General features: G+C 48.8%; 1 protein-coding gene across 4 annotated transcripts; it reads right to left on the reverse strand.

The window, feature by feature from the left end:
- Window positions 1–2,305: 2,305 nt before the first annotated feature.
- usp15 (ubiquitin specific peptidase 15) lies at window positions 2,306–26,689 on the reverse strand. 4 transcript variants are annotated; one of them, XM_030341663.1, is made up of 22 exons: window positions 26,560–26,689; window positions 25,243–25,370; window positions 24,884–25,014; window positions 21,813–21,939; window positions 20,753–20,898; window positions 19,421–19,482; window positions 17,314–17,403; window positions 14,829–14,976; window positions 13,893–14,066; window positions 13,239–13,397; window positions 12,081–12,305; window positions 11,461–11,544; window positions 11,007–11,101; window positions 10,457–10,645; window positions 9,445–9,662; window positions 8,728–9,009; window positions 8,273–8,343; window positions 7,764–7,879; window positions 7,218–7,367; window positions 6,913–7,016; window positions 6,039–6,127; window positions 2,306–5,655 (listed from the first exon to the last, which is right to left on the reverse strand). In XM_030341663.1, exons 1-22 carry the CDS (start codon window positions 26,646–26,648, stop codon window positions 5,341–5,343), a joined length of 3,192 nt encoding a protein of 1,063 aa, XP_030197523.1. In that variant the 5' UTR covers window positions 26,649–26,689; the 3' UTR covers window positions 2,306–5,340. The 4 variants fall into 4 exon arrangements, with proteins under 4 accessions (XP_030197523.1, XP_030197524.1, XP_030197525.1 ...); XM_030341664.1 differs by lacking the exon at window positions 17,314–17,403; XM_030341665.1 differs by lacking the exons at window positions 24,884–25,014; window positions 25,243–25,370; window positions 26,560–26,689 and adding an exon at window positions 24,256–24,323.
- Window positions 26,690–27,091: the final 402 nt, after the last annotated feature.

Below are 27,091 nucleotides of genomic sequence, written 5' to 3' on the forward strand. Positions count from 1 at the left end.
GCCTTCTACATTACAGAAGTACTTTAACTCAAAAATGGTTTATTTATCAGAATTACCATCGAGACACACGTTTGAAGGATGTAAATGTATTTGCTTTAAACAATACATGCTGAGCTATTATCAGTTATGGAACTGACCCAAACCCGTCCTTCACAGTGAAACACACATTACTTATTTTACTACGTTAAGTAGATCCAATTTGTTAGAAAAGCCAGGACATTAACCCTCACACGATTGACTTTATATAAAGGTTTAGAACCGGCGGTATGCATACATTGCAAGGTTGTAAGTAATGACAAGAACCTTCAAAACAGTTAATTCAAGGGTCATCATAGTCTACATGTGTGGCATGCAAACATCACATGAACACTTTCTTGAAAAGATGAATAACACCATAGTGAATTTAGGGGTGGCTTTATTACACGCAAAGGTCACATTACAAGTCAACACATTTACATTAGATTGATAGATATCAACCATATTAAACCCCCGGAGGATCAATTCCTTCGTTACAACAGCCCAGCAGCAGTGGAAAACACAGGATAAAATACAATACAACAAAAATACAAAGTACGAATGAAAGACAGAAACAACTCAAGAAGTCCTCCTACCCAAATCCCAACCGTACAGTCAGATCAATACACCAAATCTGAGGGCATAATACGCTCATCCCAACCCGTACACTTTATGCGGTAATAATCATCTCCCCCCCCCTTCCCCTAACCGGGCTGACAGAAGACACCGGGGATGTCGTTCAGGACCATCGCCGGCAAGGCAGTAGATTGCGCAGTCATCTCCATCAACGGGTAACGTGCCAACCCAACCAACAGCACAAACTACTACCTCAGCCGGCGCCTGGTCAGTCCCCCCGCTCTGTAGACGGCCGTCTAGACGTCTGTCTGGGTCTAGACCTCTGTCTGGGTCTGGAGGTCTGTCTGGGTCTGGAGGTCTGTCTAGGTCTGGACCTCTGTCTGGGGGTCTAGACTTCTGTCTTGGGGTCTGGACTTCTGTCTTGGGGTCTTGACTTCTGTCTGGGTCTTGGGGTCTCTCTGGGTCTTTCTATGTCCGGACGTCTGTCTGGGACGCAGTCCCCCCCCCCCCCCCCTCCGGGCCGTCTGTACTGCGGCGCGCCCGCTCTTCATCCTCCGTTGTGCGGCTGTGGGTAAAAACGCACTTTACTAGGGCTCCAAAACGTGGCTGCACGTGGTGGCCGAGACGGACACCCAACCCCGGACTGGAGGAGCCCCCCACGCCGCCGACGGCTCTCGGATCACACGCACACACATACATCAGTACGACACGCAGGCGTTCCCACCGTAAGTTTTGGTGGGAAATCATTAAGAAAAAAAAGGTGGCCCGTTTTCGTATCAACACGATTTCTATTTTAGTTCAGTTTGGATTGAATTAGCATAATAATGGTCGAGTCTGCTTCCATCGCAGAGATTTTAATTTTTTACACTTGCGCGCCATAAATGACGCATGGAGTTTAAACATATTTTACGCAAAAGGCACACGGCGACGCGACTTATAACGTGAACGTTAAAATGAACGAGCATTTTCAAACCATCCGCGTCCGATCATCCCCTATCACCATCCTGAGGCCCTGCTTGATGGAGGAACACCCCGCGTCTGGCTATGAAGAAACGGCACGAATCCGGCGCGGCGACGCGGTCCTGCGTGTAAATCCACCGTGGGTCCGGGGATGAGACCCCGCAGAAACGCATCTTCTGTGTCCTCCTGAATCCCGCATGTCTGCTCCGGGCCCCTGCTGTCCTTGTCCCGCTGCGTGGAAAATGAAGGAGTTTCACAAGGACCCGTGGATAAAATTCGCGCGTAGCGTCAGAATGGGTGTGTCCATTGCGTCCTCTCCGCCTTCTGATTGGACGGAGGGACCGAGTGGGTGCTGGCTGGAGGAGTGATGCGTTGGTATGGCGACCACTAGGGGTGGTCGTGCGCACATGGAGGATGAACACATGATCCATGCATGAACACATGATCTATGAACCATTGCAGTAATCCAGACATTTTCGATGGCTTGACCCACTATTTGTATGATTCGTTTTACTTCAGACTAGGATACAATGAGGACAAAAGGGGCAAGATGAAAAGGTCGAGGACAAATTAAATATGCATTTCAGAACATTTGAGGGCTAAATAAAGAACCATACATGAGCACAGAATAGAAGAAAAGAAATAAGTTTTGATTCGTATCATTGAATCCCTATTCAGTCATTCATTTGCACATTCAACAAGATTATTCCCTTTTGTAAAAACGACTCCTAAAGAACAAACCAAAGAGGCCGGGTCTGCTTTTACACAACTTTATTGAAGACTGTGTATAAATACACATGCACGTTTCAAATGTAAACCCACGTGAACTCAAGTGCAGCAAAACTTGGACCCCCTCCCCTGCACCCCCACCCACATGACGTCATGCAAGTCCGGGTCCGTGTCATCAAAACGGGTCCGCAGAGGACATAAGCAATCTTTTAAAAAAATATCCCCCTTTTAAACCCAAGCTCGGGGCCAGACAGGGGAGGGGCCGGTATACCCCGCCCCCTCCCCCCCCGGTGCACGCCCACCACACCCTTAAAGCTCCCGCCCCTTAAATACTTAATGTTTATTATTAAATGCGTACATATAAATAAATAAACTTTATCAAATTGTGCACTCACAGAGTGAACTCGTATGTACAGTACCGTAGAAGCCTGGAGCAGTAGTGCCACGCCCCCTCTGCCCAAAAAGCCGCTCGGCGAGGAATGGGGGGGGGGTCAAAGCGCGCAGTCCTAGATCGGAGCGGGAAAGCGGTCTTCACCTAGTGAGTCAAAGTATTCCTACAAAGTATTCCCTGCGGACAGAACTGGACCAAAAAGAAAAGAGGGGTCGGCGCATTCGACTGAAGCAATGAAAAGGTGACGGTTATACATCTGCTGGGCTATTGTTGTATGTCCAATCAGGTTACTGTATGTCATCTCCAATCAGGTTACTGTATGTCATCTCCAATCAGGTTACTGCATTGTCCAATCAGGTTACTGTATTGTCCAATCAGGTTACTGTATGTCCGATCAGGTTACTGTATGTCCGATTGATCAACCATGTTATTGTATGAGGACTGGGTGAAAGCTGGGCGGCATTTTGGGCATTCCCTCCCCCCCCCTTCTGCATTTGCAGTCAGCAGAGTCTGTGTTCATGTCCAGCTAACGTTAAAGATGAAATAATCACATTCAGTTTAATGGAGGGAGTGGGGGAGGGATGAACGCTCACTGAACTCGGCATACATTCTGCCCCCTAGTGGCTGAGAAACGAAGCGACTTATGGAGGTGGTTTGAATAACGGTGCGAGATGACCGAGCGAAATGTGGCATCCACTGCCGTAGTGCAGAAAGAAGCGAGGTGGCTGGAGACTGAGATCAGGCGTTAAGGCCGAGGTGATCAGAGCAAGCGAGAGCGCAAGAGAGCGAGAGAAAGATGGAGAGCGAGAAAGATGAGGAAGCAAAGTGAGATGCAGAATATAACATGAGAAACTTAAACCGGTTCATCAAAGCGGAACTCAGAAGCAGAACTGATGAGGTAGGCAGCTAACTTTGCATAAAAAAATACTATGCCTAAAAACTACATATTTGGGCACTACTTGTGGTAAACTAGCAAGGTATGCGACCTGCTTGCTGAAAATCCTGCCGTCAAAAACTCTCCCAAATGGCGCAGTGGTTCAGAAAACCAGTCAGAAAGAGTAAGCCGGACCAGAGACCGATACAGTGGTGATTTGTCCGCGGGCGACGCAACGTAAGTGATATAAGCTAGTGTATTAGCAGCAGCACACGGCTAGCAAGGTTTGGCTAGTTTTCAAATCAAACCAAAGATTGAAATGAACAGCAGGAACAAACAACACTACAAGTGTTCTACAATTGCTTATTCTTTCGTGGTCGCTCAATTCGGTGCCATGGAAAGTCATTTGACATGATCTGTCACCCATCCCCGCATTGATCGGTTTGAATCTAGTTTCTCCAACGTCCACCAGGTTGAGGGGTGCAGGGTTGTGAAGCAGGCAGCTTGCAAGCAATGGTCAGACATTTTGTGTTCGACATATTTGCAGTTTGTCGGGCAATAATAAAATCATATTTAAAAACAAAATGGGGCGGGAGGGGGGTGTGGAAGGTTGTGAGTGTTCAATCCAAACTCAACATCCGCATCACGCACATCATGAAAACCAGTGTTAAAATATGTACATGAGGAAACATAGCTCAACGTGTGGAGGAACAGGAGGAGGAGAGATATGGCGTCCGGAGGGATCCTCAAAAAATATCCCAAGTGTTTAAAACCCACAAAAGGCTGCGAGAGAGATCTCGAACGCAACGCGCTGGCCTGCTGTATTTTAAAGGATAGAAAATAATTATATTCTTAAAAAAAAATTGGATAAACTAATGATGCTTTCACAGAGTGCACACACACGCACACATACACACTGGCACACAGTGAGTCCATCCACGGGAGACCCTGATTGCGTTGCGCACCCTCGCGGTCGGACAGCCACAGCAGCGCCCCCTTTTGGCCGGTCTTCCCCGCTGCAGCCACTTAAGCCCCCGCTAGCTGAGCGCTACAGACGCTTTAGCCCCGGCTAGCTTAGCGCTACAGGCGCTTTAGCCCAAGCTAGTTTAGCGCTTCAGGACTTAAGCCCGCTATAGCTCAGAGCTTCAGGACGCCCCTACTAGCTTAGAGCTTCAGGACTTTAGCTCTACCTAGCTCAGCGCTTCAGGACTTTAGCCCTAGCCAGATTAGCGCTACAGGACTTTATCCCCAGCCAGTTTAGCGCTTTAGACCAATTTAGCCCCAGCTAGCTTAGCGCTACAGGACAGCCAAGGTGGTCCTCCCCACGCTGGCTAGCATAACAGCACAAACCAGATACCTGCTTTAGCACATTAGCCAGTTTGGTGCTGGATGGGTTAACCCAATGGCATAAGGCAGATGAGTCCGTTAGCATCAGCTGGGTAAAACAAGCAAAGAATAGCCTGTTTGCGTGTCGCGGGTCGGTGCCTGACAACCTGGCCTAACCCACTGGCGGCGCCGGGGGTTAGCATGGCGGAGCTAGCCCGTTAGCTGGGTAAGCCTATCTCCTGGGTGGGCCCAGTAGCAGGGTCAACCCATTAACTTGGTTAGCCCGTTAGCATTTTACCTGGATTTACCCATTAGCGGGGTTAGCGTGTTAGCGGGGGGACGGGTGAGTCGGGGGTAAGTCGGGGGGGGGAGATGGGGGGCTGTCCTGCTGGGTTTCTGTATGGCTTTGGATGGAGAGCTCCCCGTGGCTCCATCCCTCTCCCTGCAGAATGTCTCCAGCGCCCGGCCCTCAGTTGGTTCTCATGGCAACGTCTCGACTGGGCACCGCCTCCTCGCCACTGTCCTTCTTCCTGCACGTGTTCTCATTCAGGTCCTCCTCCTCCTCGTCGCTCGGAGCGGCGGCGGCGGTTGCTGAGGCGACGCTCTTCCTGTCATGTGCTCCTCCCTCCTCCTCCTTCTCCTCCTCCTCCTCCTCCTCTTCCTCCTTCTCCTCCTCCTGCTGCTCCTCCTCCTGCTCCTCCTCCTCCTCGCAGTCCAGAGGGAAGAAGCCGGTGCCTTTCACCGTGTCCTGGCGCTGGTAGAACAAAACGTAGCCCGCCTTGGACTGGGGAGGCATCCACACACACACACACACACACACACACACACACACACACACACACACACACACACACAGATACACACAAACACAAGGACACACACGCACACAGACAAGAACACACACGCACACACACGGATACACACGCGCTCACAGACATGCGCACAGGCACACACACACAGACATGCGCACATGCATACACACACACACACACACACAGACACATACACAGAATTAGAACGCACTTTGAAATATGATATCTACTGCAGCCCTCCAGTTCTTAATCTGGGTTGTGCAGCGCAAATACTAAATGTAAAGACATCCCTCAGGCTAGAGCAGGAGAGGTTCTACGGGGAATCGTCTCTGACACACAACGAAGGAACACTGACCACGATCTGGTCGTGGTTGGCCGGGGACACGCTGCTGTCGTCAAAGTTGTACCACTTCATGTCCTCCTTGTTCTTGGCGTAGGCGGTGTCTGCAGGGGACCAGATGTGAGACCAGATGTGAGACACGGGAACACGCCGCCATCAACGACTTCCATTAACATGTGACTAAAGCGATGAGGACCGAGACGCTCCCATCATGGACGTTTTAAAGCCAGCCGGAGCCGGGTTGCTAGCTGTCATTGCTTCTTCTTCCAAACACGTCACACCTCTACGTCTACTAGTGGAGGACCTATGTCATAACGAGCGCCGTGGGATATTTCCCAAACCGTTCCCAACGTTCTTGCACATGCGTGGCAAGCAGGACCCATCTGTGCCCATCGAAAAACCAGCGCAGTGAGGGCCGCCTTGGCTTTGCGGAAGTGTTGAGCTAGCTGAAATTTCAGTGCTTGGCTAGCTGGGGCTAAAGTCCTGAGGCGCTCTGCTAGCTGGGGCTAAAGTCCTGAGGCGCTCTGCTAGCTGGGGCTAAAGTCCTGAGGCGCTCTGCTAGCTGGGGCTAAAGTCCTGAGGCGCTCTGCTAGCTGGGGCTAAAGTCCTGAGGCGCTCTGCTAGCTGGGGCTAAAGTCCTGAGGCGCTCTGCTAGCTGGGGCTAAAGTCCTGAGGCGCTCTGCTAGCTGGGGCTAAAGTCCTGAGGCGCTCTGCTAGCTGGGGCTAAAGTCCTGAGGCGCTCTGCTAGATGGGGCTAAAGACGTGAGGCGCTCTGCTAGCTGGGGCTAAAGTGATTCGTACTAGAGATAAGTGGGATAGTGGCGCCTCCGGAAGGAGACCAGGTTCAGGTCCATGCTTTCATGTTAATGACGAGGTCCGGGAGCCTTACAGTGTCCACCCCCCATTCCTCCGTAGTGGTTGGAGACGGCGATGAGGTCGTAGCGACATGGCCCGGCGTTGGGGTTGATCAGGAACTCGGACATGTCCAGATCACTGCAGAACACAAAACACACACACACACAGAGACACACAGGAAAGCAAGTCAAACCATGTCGAATTTACATTACATACATGCAATTACATCAGTACATAAAGATACTGCAGAATTGTGTGTGCACGCGCACATGGGTGCGCTGATGTAAGTATATGGATGGATGGATGGATGGATGGATGGATGGATGGATGTGGGCTCACCTAAGGGGGAAGTCGACCAGGGAGTCCAGCTTGTCCCTCATGTAGCGGCTGTAGGAGAACCTCTTGAGGTGGACCACCAGGACCGGGGGCAGAGACCACAGGTCCAGCTTCTTAGTGGCCTGCTGGTGCTGCTTACAGGTCGGACAGTACCTACACACACACGAGAGCACGTTAGAGTTATAGGTCCACATGAATAATAAGGTTACACGGGACGGACACATGATGCACAGTAGATGCATCAGTAGTATGTTTAGGTAAACAGTAGGGCCGTCCCCATACTAGCCGACAAACGTAAGAGAATGCATCACTGTTATCATGACACACACACACACACACGTCAAAGAATATAGCAGTAGGTTTGGAAGAAAAATCCCAAAAAACAAAAAACACATAGCATCTCAGCATGCTTTAAACCAAATAAAAGGACAACATTGGACTCTGATAACCCTTGACCGTTATGTATTAAAAACCAAGTGTAAGTCATTGTGTCTGTCACGGATACTTCCTTGTGCTCTATGGGATCTGAAGAGAAAGTGTTTATCTCACCAGGGGTCCTCAGCCCCCAGCTTCTCCTTGGTGGTGAAGAGCTCGATGCAGTCCTTCAGCTTGAAGAAGGCCTTCTTCTGGGGCTTGTAGTCCATGCTCTCGTGCTTCTCAAAGTCCTGCTCGCCGCCAAACAGACAACAGGACACGTTACAAGATGGCCGTCGTGAGGCACTAGGCTAACCCGCGGTGTAGCGGGCCCGACTGCGCTGGCTCGACTGAGGATGACCTTGAGGGATTATTGATCTGAGAGGAGAGGAAGGAGCACGGCTGGTACGATAAAGAGTGGCACAGCGTGGGTTCTACACGACCGGGCCCTGAAGGCACGTCTCCGACATTTATGTCTCTTAATGAAGTAGAATCTGGCTGTTTAGGATGTACGTCATTTTGCATGGATACTGACAATTTCACATATTTTCATTCTAATTTCGTCTTGGATCAAAGCGTCTGTTAAATAGCCTGAATGTAAATGTAAATGTTTTCGCTTGGTTGTGGTGGATCCCAAGATTTACCTCGGCTGCGCGGTCATCAAAGTACTTCTTCTTCATATCGGGCTCCCAGTCCAGGGACAGATAGGAGCGGTCTGGGGAAGAGACCAAGGACAACCAATCAACCACCATCACTGAGTTCAGGACCAGTAGTTATACGTATCAAACTCCTCACTTAATAAGCACAAACTGTACAACCATTTCCTTATAACCGCCAAGGACCTTCAACGTATCCTTTAGTTACCGATATTTGTAAATTCTTTTGGTCGGCCGATACGATACCAATCACCGAAAATGTAAAGGGTAATAAATATTTATACAATGGTTATAAAAACCATTGTGTGTCGGTCATATAAGGGTTCAACACATGTGCATTGACAAAAGTTTTGTTTTAACAAAATACTAAAATAAAACATTTTGTAAATGGACAAATAATTTGTTATGAATTGGACGACACAAGGTTAGCCCGCGGCGCTTACCGCTGAGTCGGATGTGTCCGTCGTCAAAGCAGATCTGCCGGGTGCCGTCCTTCAGCACGGCGAAGTCAGTCTTGCCCATGTTGTTGAACTGGATGCTGAACAGACTGGTCTTGTGTCGCCCGGGCGTCTGCTGGGGCTTGATGGAGCTCTCCGGACCAACCACGCCGTTCTCCAGCTCGTTGTCCCCGCCCACCGAGTCCTCCGATTGGCTGTTGTCGTTCTCAGAGGGCAGCTCCTGGTCCTGACTGGACTCTTCGTCCTGCTCGTCCGTCTCCATCTCACCTGGGGAAGACCGAGCAGCTTAGCTTGTTGTGGTGGCGGCACGTGAGCTTACCTAGCTCTGAGACCCCATTAACCTCCTCATCACTATTTATGAGCTTCTTTCTGGGAATAACATCGTGAATAGAGTATATCTCCACCGCTGAACTGGCTCCAAGAATTAATCTTGGTAACAAAAGAAAGATAACCCCTGTGTGATTGTTGTGCAGGTGAAATGATGATGCGTGTGAACACGGTGTGGTTCTGTCCGAGCATCAAAGGGATGTGTGTGGTTGCAGTGTGAAACTATTGTGGTTCTGTCTGAGTATAAAGGGTGTGTTTGGTTGCAGTGTGAACACAGTGTGGTTCTGTCTGAGTATAAAGGGTGTGTGTGGTTGCAGTGTGAACGCAGTGGGAACACCGTGTGGTTCTGTCTTGAGTATCGGAGTGCGGACTCACTGGGCGAACCTTCCTCCTGGAGGCCATTAGAGGCGTCGCCATTCGGGCCGTTCCCATTGGATGCGCTTGCGATTGATGCGTTCCCATTGGATGCGCTCGCGGCTGTGGCGTTTCCATTGGATGTGCTTGCGATAGAGGCATTGCCGTTGACGACGTGGTGCTTAGAGGTCTGGGTGTCTTGGCCGTCCTCGTCTGCCGGCAGAGAGCGTGAAAACCGACTGCAGAGGGAAAATATCAAAACAAAACCATGTGACGCAAATTGACGAAGAATTTATGAAAAATGTTCAGATGAAACTCTGAAGCCACTGGTACTTCTTGTATTTGACAAGAGCATAGTTCAGTGTAATTGAAATCGATTTTCCTTTTGAAAGAGTACAAGACTGTGAACCTTACTGAGCCAAACTAAGTAAGAACTACTTTTCCGATGACATAGCTCGACTCTGTCCTAGCATAGTTTCTGTAGTTTTTGTTCTCTTGGATTGTACAAGGTAAAATGGCAAGGGTGCATTGTTTTGTACCCGACCTTACATTGTACAAATGTGGAACGGTGTGCATAGCTGTTCGCTTTCACAAGTCACAGAGTCGCAGTACATCGTGAACTCATGAAAATGGTTGACACGAAAAAAGAACTGACGGAATCAGATCCTAAAGTTCCAGTGAGTTAAATGTTTAATGGACTTCAGTTATACAGCGCTTTCCTAACATCAAGGCGCTATACAATATTGGTCGAGGAGCAGTAAGGGTGAGGCGTCTCGCTTGGGGACACCCCGGCACTCAGCTAAGAGGAGACGGGGATCGAACTTGCGACTTTCCGGTTACCAGCACTACCTCCTGATCCACGTGCCGCCCTGTTGAGTTGAATTAAGTAGCGTCCAGCGCTGAGGTCACAGATTGCGACCAACTGAATTGACCACAACAAATGGGTCGAACACCAATGGGGACAGAACAACGAGGGCCCCAAAGAGAGGCCACAGCAGTCAGCTGCAGGTGGACCTCCTCACGGCAGACCTACCAGAGGTGCATCAGCAGCAGGTTGTAGAGCTTGTCCTCGCTGATGGTCTTGGGCACGGTGATGAGGAAGGGCTGGCCGAACAGAGGCATGCTGGCGTGGTTGTAGCCCGACTGCTTGAACTTCTCCCTCAGGTGGACGGGGAAGACCACGTGGTCCGAGTCCTCCTGCCGGTTTACCGCCAGCTCGAACCTGGAAGCCCCCAGACCCAGAGAGAGCCACGGTTAGAGCTTGGACCCTTGCGCTGTTTACAGAGCAATGGACCGACCCAGACCCAGAGAGGGCCTGGGTGGTTGGGAGGGCGACCATGACACTGTTTTCAGGGCAGGGGTTTGATCAGGTATCATAACGTTGTTCTTTATGTGCTCCTACTGAATTGCTTATAAGAGATTTACTTTAATAATCACAGAGGGGAAATTCTTGCCTTCAAAAACGGGGTTTGGTTTGTTGTTTATCTAGCGCCCACTCTGACTCCCACATTAAGGCCGAGGCCTGTGATTGGCTCAGCTGCAGACACCAGTTAGTGATGCTCGTCGCCGATTGGCTGACTCACACATAGATGTCGTCCCGCTCCATGATGCTGCTGAGGTTCTCGTTGGTGGCGAAGATACGATGGAAGCGGTGGTTGTAGATGTCCGTTACAATCATCTGCAGGAGGCACAAGGGGAACCCAGAAGGAGGGAGTCAAACGTACGTCAGAAGGGCCGAGTATTCAGACGCCTAAATATAGCTTGGTCCAGAATTAATGTCCTGTCCTGTCTGATTCATTACCAAAGAAATCTCCAATTTAAAAAGCATCATAGCAAGATTAACTACAATATTAAACTGCAATAAGGTAGCTTTTTACTACACTGATTTTATTTGGTCATTAACCCTACACATTTGAAAACAAACTGGATTAATTATGAGGCATCGCTGCGGAAGGGAAGAGCCAACAATGAGACAGCAGAAGCCTCTCTGGCCACGCTCAGAGCAGCAGCCAGCCAGCAGGCCTGGCAGGGACGCACCTTGTCGGCAGCCACACCGGAGAGGCTGGCCAGGGAGGTGCACAGGTCAGAGATGTAGCCCACCTTGGGAACCGTCAGCTTGTACTAGCAGAGACAACACACACACACGCATATTATAATGTATACGCTTGTTATAATGTATACACATATAAGGTATATGCATAATATAACACGTATTATAATGCATGCACATATTATAAGGTATACACAATGTGTATACCTTATAATATGTGTATATTATGCTATGTATATATAAATGTGTGTAATACACATGCATACACATATTAGAATGTATACACATTATAATGCATACACATATTATAATGTATACACACATTATAATGCATACACATATTATAAAGTATACACATTTTAATGCATCCGCTTAGGAATATGTTTACATATATATAGTATTAATCCCAATTAATATAAACAAAATGTATTTATTGTTTATGGCGAAATAATAATATAAAAAATCGACAAATCAACATAGATAATACATAGAAGTGTGCATATAGCATATCTTTGAATGACATGCTGGGACATGGCACAGATGTCCAGTGAACCGTCGTCAACACACCGGCGTCAGTGACCCGGGGGCAGCGCCGGGATGCTCTCACCTGGGTGGGTTTCAGCAGGGGGTCCACCCGGACCAGGTACACCTCGAGGGTTCGCTCCTTCTTCATGGGCAGAGGAAGGGTCAGGTAGCAGAAGGGGTCGAAGGTCACCGAGACCTTGGCACAGACGGGGCACACCAGCGTGGACTTGAAGAGGCCGTGGAAGATGTCCACGATGATGGAGTCGTTCCTCCGGACGTGCGACTCCCAGGCCTCCTCCGCCACCACCTGGAAGAAAACGATGAGTGACCCGCAGCAGATCAGCCTGGCTCCCAGCACAACAGCATCTTCCAACATGAAACCGTTAGACCTGAATTATACTGAATATCAACGTCAAAAGAATAGACAGAGGTTTGCATTCAGAATTATTTTATTTGTTACTTGATATACTACTTCAAACCGGATTCGGTGAGAGGGAAGAGCGCAATTAAATTGCGGCCCATATCTACATTTGCACCGACAGCGAGATATATTCTTTCACTTTCTTCTGTCAAATGTTCTTATTGTAAGTTACTTTGGATAAAATCGTCTGCTATAAGCCCTAGGAGGGCGTTTAGCAAACGCTTTAATCCAAAGCGAAATGTGGCAAGACAAATGTCTTGTAAATAACATTAACAAGACATTTGGCAGAAATATCTGGATTGTAACACCACGCTGCTTAATCACTGAGCTAGGAGGTGTTGCAGGCCCTGTCATCATTTCTGATGCACATTCCCCTTCTAATTCATTATTCTGTCAGTTTTAGCGTACTGCGGGGACTGTGACTGGTGCCTGGGATATCGCAGTGACTACAATTGGTTTCCCTTGACTTTCACTTATGGTGAAACGGCCAGCACCCCATCACGATTTAAAATGTTGTGCCTGAATGCATGTCAATTATGACGCCCATTGCGTTCCTGATCATCCCTGGAAGGAGGGATTTCCCACTCTGTTTTGTCCTCAAGGTTTCCTTCTTGCTAATTAAGTTCTCTTTTTTTTTTCTTGCCCCCTGAGGGGCTCGGAGCCATAAATAAATGGCCTGTTCAGCACTTTCAGACTTTACCTGTGATTAAGGGCGATACTAATTAAATTAAATTGAATCTAAAGACTTGAGATATTCATCTAAAGTCTGGTTTGTGAGACCATCCATCCATCCATCCATCCATGCATGAGGGAGCGCACCTGGTCAGGCCGGCCGTTGGCGTCCTTCAGCGGGATGTAGGGCTTCTCCCGGATGCGGTTCAGGTCCTCGTGGAGACCGTCCAGGAGGAAGGCCAGCAGCTCGTGGGAGTCCTGCTGCTGGTACCCCGAGAACTGGGGGGCGAACCGGCCCACCTGCGTCTGGAGGAGGGACACGCCTGTATGACTCCATCGTTGTGGTCACATTACCAAAGGCACCATATTGGACACAAACTCCCCTTCACACCATCAAAGATTACATTTACATTGAGGGCATTTAGCAGACGCTTTTATCCAAAGTGACTTACAATTAGTACATTTGTCTGAAGAGGGAGAAACAACGATATATCGCCGTCGGTACAGTAAGGACTTTCATAGAACCAAGTGCCAAGCACTAACACTCGCTAGGTTAACCCATTCCCCAGACACAACAGAGATAGCTAGGATAAGACGCTACACAATACTAAGTACTAGTTTTAAGTTCTAGGTGGTACAACTTACAATACGGGCGTACATTCAGTCCCAGGAGATGAAACATACATAAGTGCGTTAATGGGGTGGGGGGGCTATGCGGAGTCTAAGTGAACTCTGAACAACTGAGTCTTGATCAGAGGAAGTAGCGTAGCCCTGAGCCGTAGCTCACCGCTAGCCGGTTACCTTGAAGGGCCGGGGCGTGACGTAGCTGAACTTGCCCGACCAGCCCTGCTTGATGAGCTCGGCGTAGACCCTGGCGATCTCCCCCTTCATCCCCAGGGGGTTGTCCTCGTTCAGCTCCTCTGTGTACTTATTCTTCAGGAAGTACTGGGTGAGCGGAGGGATGTTACTTAAACACTAGAGGAGGAGGAAGAAGAGGTGGTAAGCAAGTTAAACAAAAAGTGATCTAGCCCGTTAGGATACATGACAGGCTGCAGCACAAAAATACCCCGAGTTGCACAAGTCTAAAGTTGCCAGCGTTGAGAAAGTGAAATGTGCTTTGGTGGCTGAATGTAACTCAGCTGTAGCGGGCTGTCGGCCAGCAATTGGCCTGCACAGCAGGCTGTAGCTAGGCTACAGCTAGGCGATGGCTAGGCTCCAGCTAGGTGATGGCTAGGCTCCAGCTAGGCTGTAGCTAGGCTACAGCTAGGCGATGGCTAAGCTCCAGTTAGTCGATGGCTAGGCTCCAGCTAGGCGATGGCTAGGCTCCAGCTAGGTGATGGCTAGGCTCCAGCTAGGCTACAGCTAGGTCACAGCTAGGCTATGTTTAGGCCACAGCTAGGCAATGGTTAGGCTACAGCTAGGCGATGGTTAGGCTACAGCTAGGCGATGGTTAGGCTACAGCTAGGGAAGATTAGGCTACAGCTAGGTGATGGTAAATCCATAGCTAGATGATGGTTAAGCCATAGCTAGGCTATGGTTAGGCTACAGCTAGGCTATGGTTAGGCTACAGCTAAGCTATGGTTAGGCTACAGCTAAGCGATGGTTAGGCTACAGCTAGGCGATAGCAAGGCTACAGCTAGGTGACGGTTAGGCGATAGCTAGGCTACAGCTAGGTGATGGTTAGGCGATAGCTAGGCTACAGCTAGGTGATGGTTAGGTAACAGCTAGGCTAAGTACCTGCACAGCAGAGTTCATGAAGCAGGTGTTTCCCAGGTTGGAGAGGCCACAGAGACCAGGCCGAGTGCCCTGTCGGCCCTGGTCAGAGTTGTCGTAGCTGTTGGTGTAAGGCTGGTAGGACGACAGGCTGTAGCTGGAGTTCTTCGCACTGAGGAACACACAGACACACACAACAGACACAGAGAGGCAAAGGTTAGTGCTGTTGTGTGCTTGGCGCCTGCAAGGCATGTTTTGTTGTACACCAGCGGTAAGATGCTAATGAGTAGTAAATGTAGCATTAGCTTCATTAACAGCTTAACAACTCTTCTTCACTTCAAGGAAACCCAAGTCCACAAGGAAAACACCTCACGGCACTGCACTTACACACTCAATCGTACTATGACGCTGAAATGACCATGATGCTAGTTACAGCAAAGCACCATGCTAGTATAGCTGCGCACCAACACAAGGTAACATCTCTCAGGAGCCTGCGAGCCTAGAGAGAGGACGTTCCCTTCTATTGACCCAACACCTGCTCGCTGAACAGGATTTCATCTTCCAGACCTTGGTGAAGGCTCCAGGTCAGTGGGGGACGTCCCCGGCTCCCATTTCTTGAAGTACACAGTGGCTGTGCCGGGATTGGCCGTCGCCTCTCTCCTCCTGTCGCTAAGCACCGCCCTCCTGTTATCAAGCTCCGCCTCCTGGTCATCCAGCGCCGCATTATTATACTCATTGTCAAGCTCCGCCTCCCGGTAAACATGCCCCGCCTCTTGGTTACCAAGCCCCGCCTCTCGGTTACCAAGCCCCTTCTCTCGGTTACCAAGCCCCGCCTCTCGGTTACCAAGCCCCGCATCTCGGTTACCAAGCCCCGCCTCCTTGTTGTCAAGTCCGGCACTTCTGCTGTCCAGCCCCACCCTCCTGCTGTCCAGCTCCACTGGCGCGGGTCTCAGGCACCACCAGCAGCACAGGAGCATGACATCGCCCCTCTTGGCCACGCCCCCACCCCAACCCCCCCCACCCCTAGTCCACGTCCACCTGGCGGGGGCGCCGAGAGTCTAAGGCGGAGAGAGTGATGTCCCAGAGCGCGTCCGGGAGCAGCGTCAAGTCCGTGTCAGAGTCACCGGTCCCGACGCGAGAGGCTGCGCTCAGGAACCCTTCCTCCCCAGACTCGCGTCACCGATCCTGGCCTGGATGCAGCAGCAGCAGCGGCATCCCCTCGCACTCATCCTCCCTCTCCGTGTGTCAGCCTCCCATCTCCGGTCCCGTCCCGCGATGGTCCCGCCCGCTAGGCCCCTCCCCTTCCTCCCGCTGTCCTGCCTGCTGCTGCTGCTGCTGCTGCTGCTCTCCGGAGCGCTAGCTTGCAATAGCGGCTAGCACTTCTAGCAGCTAGCACCGCTAGCAGGAGCTATTTATAGCGACACCAGCATAGAGGGTGCACTACTGCACTGAGCAGACACACACAGAATATATAAATATGTGAAAGAGAGAGAGAGAGGGAGACAGGGGAGAGAAGGAGGAAGAGAGAGAAAAGATGCGAGGGGGAGACAGAGAGAGAGGGTAGGAGAGAGAAAGAGGGTGGGGGAGATGGAGAGGGGGATGAACGGCAGAGAGCAGCTGAAGGACTGTATCAAGCTGAGTCTGCAGTATTTAAAGGCCTGCTCGCTCCTGCTGCTCCTCAACACGAGAGGATACACACACACACCTCTTCGTCTGGCTCAAACCTACGTTAATATGCTAAATGTGTTTCATTTGGCCTCTTAGGATGAGAGGTGTGTGTGTGTGTGTGTGTGTGTGTCCACTCTGAAGGTCACACTACAACATGTGTATATGCAGCTCCCAGCTCTAAATGGCAAAGAGAGATTGACGGAGAAGAAAAAAAGAGCTACAGACTGAGAAGAAAAATATACGGTTCATATACGAGTATACAGATTCCCTGTATCGATACAGAATAAAAGAGTGCAATATATAAATAAACCAAAGAAAGTTGACAGGCTTTTGAGGATAGAATGGACATGTGGGTACACACACATGGCAGATTTTGATTTGCTTCGTGTTTAAATCAGAGGAAAACGCCTCAGAACACAGGAGACGATGAAGAAGTTCTCTGGTGTGATCAGAACACGCCTCCGTAGACCACAAAATCCCCATCAGTCCTGACGGCCATGAAGGTCCTGATTTGACCTTCATATTTAAATAATTTGTCCCCATCACATCCAAACACACAAGCAGCTACGTGCATTGCATGCACCTACAAAACACCAGGCTCTACTTCAACACCACACTAAAAACACTCCACATGCGCCAGCTTTGGTACCACTTTGTCTTGCGTCTCTGTCCGAAAAGCTCTTGGTGGTTAACTCTTTATTGAGTTAAGTGCAGGTCGTCCCAGCTGGACAAAATCTCAAACGACAGCCGAGCACACAGCAAAACCGCCTCCCCTCCACCCAAACCTCCACCCCCCTAGCGTCATAGCACCCCAACCGCACCCCTTCCAGGAGAGCCTTACTTCCTGCCGTTGAAGCTGCTGCTATGATTGTTTGTGAGGGATGAAGGTGAGATCTTTGGCAAAGCAGCTAGATTTGAAGAGCCAGATGACCTTCAGGAGGATGCAGAATAGAGCGGCGGTTAGAAACGAGAGCGAGGAGGGAAAACAATAAGGGGCGATTCTGGGCAACGCTGTGTGTTTGCCAACGCAATGTAACACAATGGAAGAAATCGATGGAGTGCTAACAATCGAAACGAACGACGAAACCAATGACGCTGGGTTAACGCCGCGGAGAGTCCGCCAGCGCTTCAGACTGGATCAGACACCGGAGGCTAAGGCCCAATCCCATTTCTACCCCTTACCCCTTCCCCTTCCCCCTTCAAAACAAGGGGGAGGGGTAAGGGGAAGGGGTAAGGGGTAGAAATGGGATTGGGCCGAAGTGAGCCGAGTGGAGCCCTCAACAGAGGCAGAGAGGGCTGCCCTGACATCACAGCCCTTAAAATAAGCTGGGAGGGCTGTGGTGACATCTCCGCCTTTACAGGAAGCAGAGGGCTCCGGGGAGACGCAGCCGTGGCAACGCAGTCCGGCTGAACAGAGAGAGGCTGTGCCGTGCCGTAGATCCTCTTGTAATGATTGTTAATGAATGTAGGGTAAACGCAATACCAGGCTTAACTACACAGACTACTATAACCAACCATCACTCGGTCTAAAATAGATGGGTGGCTCATTCTTACAGCTAAAGAGGGGCTTGGTTGTTACAATACCGTACATTGTTAACAGAATTTATGTACTTATACGGTGACTGCAGTCAAAATGTACAATATCGGAGAGACTGTCCGCCCCCTCGTCCCCAGACTGGAAGCTCACAGAGGGACCCAAGGCTGAGGACGTCTCACAAAGCCCAGCGCAAATTATTCATCTAGAGAGGAGCACGGTTATTCATACTTCGACAAAAGGCGATGACGAGTCCTGCAATGTAGGTGGAACAGCTAATATACATGTTTGACATTTATTTATTGTTTTCACATTATAAACCTGCTCACGTAGCATCAGTTTTGAAAAATCGCTTGTATATCGCTTTGTATATTGCTTGTATATCATTTCTATTCATTTTCACAAGTGGTGTGCTGAAATATTGATTTGCATTGCTGGCTTCTTTTCCATTTTTTATATCCCATCATCAAATTTGATTGATTGGTTGAGAAACGTTTACTATATTTGGTTTGCCTTGGACAGACGGAACACACACAATTATATCCGCGATGACGAGTTCAGTTTGACGTTCAATATCCCCTTTATTGCTTCCTAATCTCAATAGTTCATAGAGAGCCAAATTATTCCTGGTAAGTCCTGTTTACACACTGGACAATGTTTAAATATGTTTAACGCCCATGCCACACTATGTCCGGCATGCCCCATTATAAAAACTAATAACAAAACTAGCAGTGGTTCACAACACTTATGGTGATGTCTGTCCAACGCAACAAAACACACAATTTGAATCTATCTTGTAACAATTGAGAGGCATTTGTATTATGGACAGGTAAATGCTGGTAGGCCAATTATAATTATATGAAAGAACAAACAGCGAAACCAGTTGAAATATATATACACTCTGCGCATCTGGTGATGTGTGTGACCAAACACAGACACATAATGTATTAATGTAACTGTATATGGGGAATGGGTTAACCTATCAATTGTAGGTGCTTGGCACCTGGTTCTGTGAATAACCCTACTGTACTGATATATTGTTTCTCTTTCTTCTGACAAAGGTACCTATTGTAATTTGCTTTGATTGAAAGCTTCTGCTAAATGCCGAAATGTTAATGTAAATATTCCCTTTTTTTAATATTATATATAGTGTTAAATCGATTTGTGTAAGAGACATCAAATATAGTTGCCCAGTGTCAGACAGACGGAAACCCCACCATTCCTTGTTATTTATATGCTCTCTTGACTATTGAGGGGTTTGTGTCTTTCCCTCCAGCGAGAATGGGGGGCTCCCTTCCTTTCTTCCTGCCAGATGTTAAAACTCACAGCTGGGGGGGCTCCGGCCTTTGACCCTCACACACAGAGCCAAGGTTTCCCCTCAGCGCCCATTCAGCCAGTCATCCTGTACACTTACTTAGACGAGGTGGAACCACGCGGCCACGATCCGTCCTCGTTCTTCTGCTCGATAACCAGAATCTGCAGAACATCAGGGAACATAGAGAGAAGCATGAGCTTACCTGTATCCAATACACCCCTGTATCCACCATAATCAAAGTCCTGTGTCCACAATAGTCCAAGGTAAAGACACAGTTTTTTAAGTTAGCATTTCGAAGGGGGGTGAAGAACAGAGAGGGAAGTGTAGCGGTACATTTTGATGGCTTTAGTCTCATGATGAATCATTGTTTGGTAATGTACAGGGATTTCTGCATAGAGAACCAGAGTGACTGGTGAACACTGTTTTGAGGGCGTTGGTAGTACTCAAGTCTTAAAGAGACATCATCTAAATGTCTCTGACACACACACACACACACACACACACCCCCCCCCCCCCCCCCCCCCCCCCCCCAACTATTCGGAAACACTTTTTTTCCGGATACACCCTAGACGTTCAAAGTGCAACTTGAAGGAAAAAGGAGGCTATAACAAGATATAAAATCCCAACCCGATCGATAATAAAGACGCAAGATGACATGCACCTGAAGGCGTGGGCCAAGGAAGGCAACCTCTGTGCAACTCTGTCTGTTGTTCCTCCTAACAACAAGCAGAGCAGTGTGGCCATCGGAAGATATGGTCCGGTAACCGGAAGAGTCCGGTGCGATCCACTTAGACGGGCTTTGTCAGCGGCACGCAGCAAAAGCCCCGACAATCCCTTTGAAGAGAACGACCCCCCTGAGCCTTTAGCCCCTGGCTCTATTGTAGCCAGTTGTCTAGATTCATCCGGGCTCGTACAGTCTCTCTGAGGGCCAAGTTAAGGCCCGGGTGCAACTCCTGGGCCAGTCGCTGGGCACAGCAGATTTGACGTTATCCGAAAGGGAAATGTCCCTTCTGTTGTCAAACTCATCAGATCAATTCACATATCCGTGTTATCTTCAACCACTCAATTTGTTTTTGATACACAAGGGTTTTTATAAACGGACGCAGAAAAAAACGCCTCTGTATGCAATTAGCGGTGAGACCTTCAGCCAATCATTGATAAAACGTCAGGTGAAGATAAAAGCCCTCACCTGCCCAAGATAATGCTCTTCCCTGCCCCAGGTAAAACTCTCCCCTGCCCCAAGCACAGCCCACACCTGCCCCAGGTAAATCCTGCACCTGCCCCAGGTAAAGCCCTAACCTTCCCCAGGTAAAAACTGTCCCCTGCCCCAGTAAACACTCTCCCCTGGCCCAGGTAAAGCTCTCCCCTGGCCCAGGTAAAGCTCTCCGCTGGCCCAGGTAAAGTCAACACCTTCCCCAGGTAAAGTCTCACCTGTCCTTGGTAGAGGCCAGCGTCCTGGATGGTGCTCTCCGGTTTGTTGAGGGGCTCGAAGGTGTTGCTCATGTACCGGTTCCACAGCCGTGTCTCCTTGGCCTCGGAGATGCTGAAGAGCTTCCTCATCTCCTTCTCGATCGTCTCTGCAGAATACCAGGCTGGTTAACACCTGGAGCATACCTACCCCATTCACCTGCCTCAACACAGCCGCAGAACCTGCCGCAGCCCCAGCAACTGATGTCCCACGATCTGCGTGCGTTTGCGTGTGTGTGTGTGTAGCATAGTCATCAAAGTGGGCTCTGTGTAGATCACTATGATGGTTTATAAATAAAACAGGTAAGACACCACAACACTAACAAAGAGCTTAAGCACTAAAAGCTTTCGGAGATTTGATTTCGCTAAACACTGTGGTTGACACAGTGCATCAAATTGTCAGCTTTAGTTTGTTGACGTTAAGTGGGATGACCCTTTTATTGCTGGTATTCAAACAGATATAGAGAACCAGTGAATGCTGCGGCATGGGGACATCCCTACTGTACGAAAACAGTTTGTTCCCAATTACTAAATAGTAATACTATCCAGAGTATCATTCTCTATTGTCTTTCAGTATGATCCTCTCTGAATTGGTTTCCATCCTTTTTTTTTAGTTCAGGCCTCAAAGAGTGCCATTGATGATGTACATGTAGCCCTCACGAAGGATAATTTGGTTACTCAAATACTTGGTCCCAACCCAACCCCCCTTTCCCCGTACAGAAAAGTCTATTCAGAACAACCGCTTGAGTCTAAGAGGCGTAAATGATAGCACATAAGGAACATAACTAAGTTTAACTAACTAACATTTGTATACAAATTCCCTACATTAACTATAGGTATCCATATATACTCAGTGAATACCTAATAGCCAAATCACTGTGAATAAAATCAGCCCGGTGGCATATCCATCCTGGTGTAACACCGGCGACCATGACAACAGTACAGGGGGCTCATGTGTACACCCTGGCTAAGGGGGTACACCGTGTAGGGGGGGGACAGTAGTACGGTAGGAACCAGGACTCACCGATGCGGTCTGCTTTGCTGAACGGCCTGGTGACCACCTTCTCCATGTTGCCGTCTTCACAGAGCTTTAGCTCCGTCAGGTACACCTCCACCTTACTGTGCTTCACAAACATCCCCTGTTCCACCACCTGGAACACACCCGGAGAGAGACCAGTGACACACAGAGAGAGACCGGTTACACACAGAGAGAGACCGGTTACACACAGACATGCCCTCCAACAGAGGGGCCCAACGTGACAGCAATGGACCGTGGACAGTAGGGGTGGGAATCAATGGGGTACCTCACGATACGATATGCGATACATGGCCCACGACACCGATAATATCACGATACAGCGATAATCAATATATTATTAGAAAATCCTATATACTCATATAACTATGAATACAAATTGACCATGAAAAGGTAAAGTGCTGCTTTCTGTCTTTATTCATGGTACAAACTCAGTTTTTCCAGTTACTCGTCATTAAAGAATTAAATAATAATAATAATATTTTTATTGACTGAGCTAGTGAATAGACTCTCATTACACACGAAGAAGGGCGACGATATAGCCATATCAATATTTTGTCCCACCCATAGCGAACAGACAAAATGACTCCATGATCTCCCCTGTACAGAGCGACAGGAGCATGGCATCACAGTGATTCCATCAGGGAAAGCGTCTTGATTATAATTGTAGGGCAGCATGGCACAATGTGTGTGTAGTACAGAGCGTTGGAGTGGCCACAGGGTCCACTTCCAGGGGAACCGGGATGAACTCTGTGTGGCCGAGCCGTAGCCACAGTCAGGAGACCAAAACAAACTACAGTGGATTCACAGATCACACTGGTGGCACTCAAAAGGAAACCCACACACTTGTGAAAAAAAGAACGTGGTACCCTTTGGTTGCAGTAGTGGTGTAAAAACAAGCTAACCTTTAGCCAGAAATCAAGCCATCCAACATTATTCGACTGCTGATTTAAAGCAAACTCTGAATAGAGATATTCCAGCCCTAACCCTATACACATCACAAACAAAAACTATTATACCACCTAACCTACTCTGTCCTCATGGTCTGATATCATTAACACCACACTTTGCCTAACATGGGCTACATAAATGCTAACTCTACGACATGGCATTCATCAATTACATCACATTTGCGTATTGACCATTCATGGAATCATGGAATCATAAATAAGGATGACGGAAGCTAGTCTTGTAGCGTAGCATTTCATAACACCTTCACACATAATTCATAGCAAATCATCAAACAAGGTCAAAATAGCGGGGCCTTAAAACTATTCTAAAAGCCGTGGAAACCTATGAGCAGAGGATTACAAAGACGGTCGTAAACACGTGTGTGTGTGTGTGTGTGTGTGTGTGTGTGTGTGTGTGTGTGTGCGCGCGCATGTGCCCGCGCATGCGTGTGTGCCAGAGGAGTCACAGGGAGCAGCCTAATTTAGTAGGGGGACAGCTGGGGGCCGGCTGACTATTTATTCCCTGCTAAAGACCCTCACACACACGCATGCCAACAGACAAACCTACACTCACACACACAACCTCACACCACAATTGCCAAACTGACGCACACAATCCAGTTGAATGAAGTGTCGTGATAGCGCATGCGCACACACACACACAAACAAACACAAGCACAGCGCCCTACCAGCAAACACACACACACACACACACAGCCCTCTACCAACACACACACCAACAAAGTAATAATGATCATGCACTCATGAACACACAGACAAATAGAAGAAGCATTGCCTCTTCCCCCTTAAACAAAGTTTAAAGTTTTAGTTCGCGAGCCGGTGCGAATAGAAAATGACGTCATCAGTACCCTAGACCACCACTCAAGAGTGTTGCACATCTCTGCAACTTTTAAGTTTCACAATAAGAGCGTGTGACCTGCCTGTCAACAACATGTCACGGCCAAACAGAGACTTTAAATACGAGGACTGCCAGCGCACTTCACTAACAACGCATCAAGGAGACTATAAATCCTGCTTTACACCACGGTCCCCCCCACTGTGAGGGAAGCTCCCCTTGTCCGTCACGGCTGCTTTTCTGAGAGCGGTGTGTATAAGACAAACTTCGCCGTGAATTGACAAAAATCATAAAGTTCACCCCCACACACACACACACACAAAAACGCAAACTTATCAAACACAACGCTAAGAGCACAGATTATCCCCTCTTATCTTGCTCTCTCTCTTTGTCCAAGCCTGGGGCATTCCAACTGAATGTGTCTCGTCCCAATCGTCCTTCTGCCAGGCAACTATGACATGCAGCAAACAGCCCTGGGGTATGCGAGACAAGCTCCACGACGTCTCCTTAATCCCGGGGTTAAGATGGCGTCTTAGTTGGCCGGCGCCTTAACCTGGCCCACCCTCCCAAAAGTTGAACCGAACAAGAAAAGTTAGTAAAAAGGCGAAAGTAAAAGAGAGCGGACCTCCGGGTTGTCGGGTCTTGGGGCTGGCTCCATCGTTCTGTCACCCACAAGAGCTCAAAATAGAACACAGGAGGCCATCTGATACCCCTTCACATACATGGCAGAGAGGGCGGGGGCAGCGAGAGCAAGAGCGGGGGAGACAGCCATGTTGCCATGACAAGCCAGATTTGAGGCTCAGCTCGGTTGGGCCCTCGTTTACCTGTTAGCATGCCTAGCCACTGGCTACCCGTTAGCAAGGCTAATAGAAATCTGAACAGCAGCTATATTATTGTATATATTGCGAAACCAACAATCACAGCTCAGCAGGGAGCCGTTAATTGTACTGTTATGGGCATAAAATAATTACACAATGGGACGAGGAAGCCAGGGCTTCCTCTTATCACAGAGCTTGCTAGTTATGAACCCATACACGATCGAAAGGCCAATTCATACACGCATTGGGGACCATATGGATTGGCGAGAGATCCAAAACTCCTGACACGAAAGCCCCGGACTCTCAAATTGAACCTCAAACATGGCAGGCATCTCTCCCCTGGAAGCGCATACCGCCGTAACACTAGGCCAAACCCTCCCAGTCAGTGATGTAGCATGTTTTTGTTGTCCAGGTGCAAACTACCAGAGCCCTTACCTTGCGCGAGATGGGCTCCTGGTTGTCCTTGAGGCCGTACCAGCTGAGCAGTTTGTTCCAGCCCTCCGTAGGGATGAGGATGTAGTCCAGCTCGTCGATGAGGTGCTCCTTGATGGCCAGAACATCTCCGTCTACAAGAGAGAGGCGGAAACTGTGGTATGAACGCTAGGCCCGACATACACGAGCACTGACGCTCAAAACAAAACAAAAACAGCAAAACAACAGCGTGCCAGAGAGCATTCTCTTGAGAACAATATCCATTTGTCCGATTCTCCTCTGAAACGGCTCTAGAACAATGCGGTAGAAGATGAAGGTAATATGGAAGCCCTGTGGAAGGTATATAAGGTGTGTGCATTAACCTCGGAGTAGGCCGGCGTTGTCCACAGGGCCTGGGTAGACATTCTGGTCTCCCATCTGGTATTTGTCCCAACTGTCATATCCAACATATTTCTTCCACTGTTTGAACCAGCGACTGTCCACTAGGTACCTGTGGAAAGAAACAACACCCCCAGTTTCAATAACAGGATGACAATCGGACAAATCAAAAAAAGTTCAAGCCTTGACTAACATTACCGTTGACAAATATTTGACAAAAATGTATACGACTTTCTTCGATTCATTCAGTTCGAAATCATCTGACAAGTTGAGAGTCTCTACTTTACTAAGTTTGGTTGAGATTGCGCTTGCAGGGCCAGCTGTCGGGGGGGGGGGGGGGCTGACAGGTGTAGTTCCCAGACCCCACCCTATTCAGTACCCTGCTCCACTTGAAGAATCTCTACCACCAGGTTCACTCACTCATTACAAGTGTATCCGTCAAATACGGAATTAAAAACCACGAGTAGGGGGAAGTCATGAATGGCGATGAAATGCTTAAATTTAACAAGAGTCACATAAATAACCAGTAAATAAAAGATATGAAATGTGCTGATAAATTATCAGTAAATAATCTGTGATAATCTAGAGCTAATACAAGAAAGTTTACAAAATGCTGGTGTTTTAATTTCAAGAATAAAGCAAACAGCTAGGGTACTTTAAAAAAGGATGAGGTGACATCAAGAGTGACTCGCCCTCCAAGTCGGTCTACGAATCACTTGACTTAATCACAACAGGACAAATGCCAAATCAGGAAGAGATAACATTTCTGGAGAAGCTGACACCTACAACCAAGCCTTAGTTTGTGTGCAAGCATGGCTCATCTTTAAATCACTGCGGCCAACAAACAGCGAACTCCGAAATCCAATCTCATGAATCAGGCTGGTCGTGCTCGGGGCTAAAGTTTATATCTGAGAGGCTACTACCATGGCGAGCAAATCCCAGGCTGACTCCCAAGAACCGGGCTACCACTGATGCTAACTCCCAGCCTGACTCCCATGTACCTGGCTAGGCTAACACCGGGGCTAGGCTAAATATGATGCTAGGCTAGCTCTGGGGGCCAGGGTCTACGTTGCTGAGGCTCGCACGACGTGAAACCCACAGGACGGAACCCGGGTTAAGACCAGGTTAGCACGGAATGCTAAATCCAAGACTGATCCCAACGAAGTAACATAGCCCAGGACTAGCTGTCAACACGGCCTGTTCCTAACCCGGGATAGGAGCGCTTCAGGTCGGTGACAGCCCCCGCCGAGGCCGCTGGCCGCCGGGGGAGAGTGTGGAGAAAGTGAGGGGTGAAACCTCACCAAGTGTCCCCCTTCCGTAGCGGTGTTTTGAGAAGCGCAGCCACCTCTCCTCTCTGAGTCTCGACACCAGCCGCTCCGCCCTCCGCCATCTTCCCTTCCACATCACCCCCGCTGCATGCCGGGAAACACCCTGCACGTGACGTCACTCGAGGGGGCGGAGTTCGGCGGAGATGGTGCGTTCAAATCTGTCGGTGTGGATGTGGGATGTAGCCAGTAGGTGGCTATAATGTTTTTGTTTCATTCCGATTTGTGTGTCGTTGTTTGTCATGCACAAGGTACGCCAGTCAAAATTAATTGCCTTGGTGAAGATGCATGCAGAGTAAGGTGGTGCGTTCAAGTCTTGTTGGCAAAACTACCGACCAACATCCAACTTGTCAACAGAGGGCCACATGAAACTGAATTTTTCGAGTTCTATTCCCCCCAAAATATAAATGATGAATCTATGCACCACAAATAAAGCGGTAGCTTAAAAGTATAATAATTGTCAGTAATATTTCATGCATTGTAGACCCTTAGTCTAATCGAATAGTTT

This window comes from Gadus morhua, chromosome 19, assembly GCF_902167405.1.
Source record: "Gadus morhua chromosome 19, gadMor3.0, whole genome shotgun sequence".
NCBI classification, from domain to species: domain Eukaryota; kingdom Metazoa; phylum Chordata; class Actinopteri; order Gadiformes; family Gadidae; genus Gadus; species Gadus morhua.

Bases quoted from the DNA above. Each gene is read 5' to 3' on its own strand.
- usp15 (XM_030341663.1), bottom strand. From the start codon at position 26,648: ATGGCGGAGGGCGGAGCGGCTGGTGTCGAGACTCAGAGAGGAGAGGTG. The intron at 20,899-21,812 runs GTGAGTCCTGGT...GGTATTCTGCAG, and splicing joins CAGCAAAGCAGACCGCATCG to AGACGATCGAGAAGGAGATG. The intron at 14,067-14,828 runs GTACTTAGCCTA...CTCCTCCTCTAG, and splicing joins TCATGAACTCTGCTGTGCAG to TGTTTAAGTAACATCCCTCC.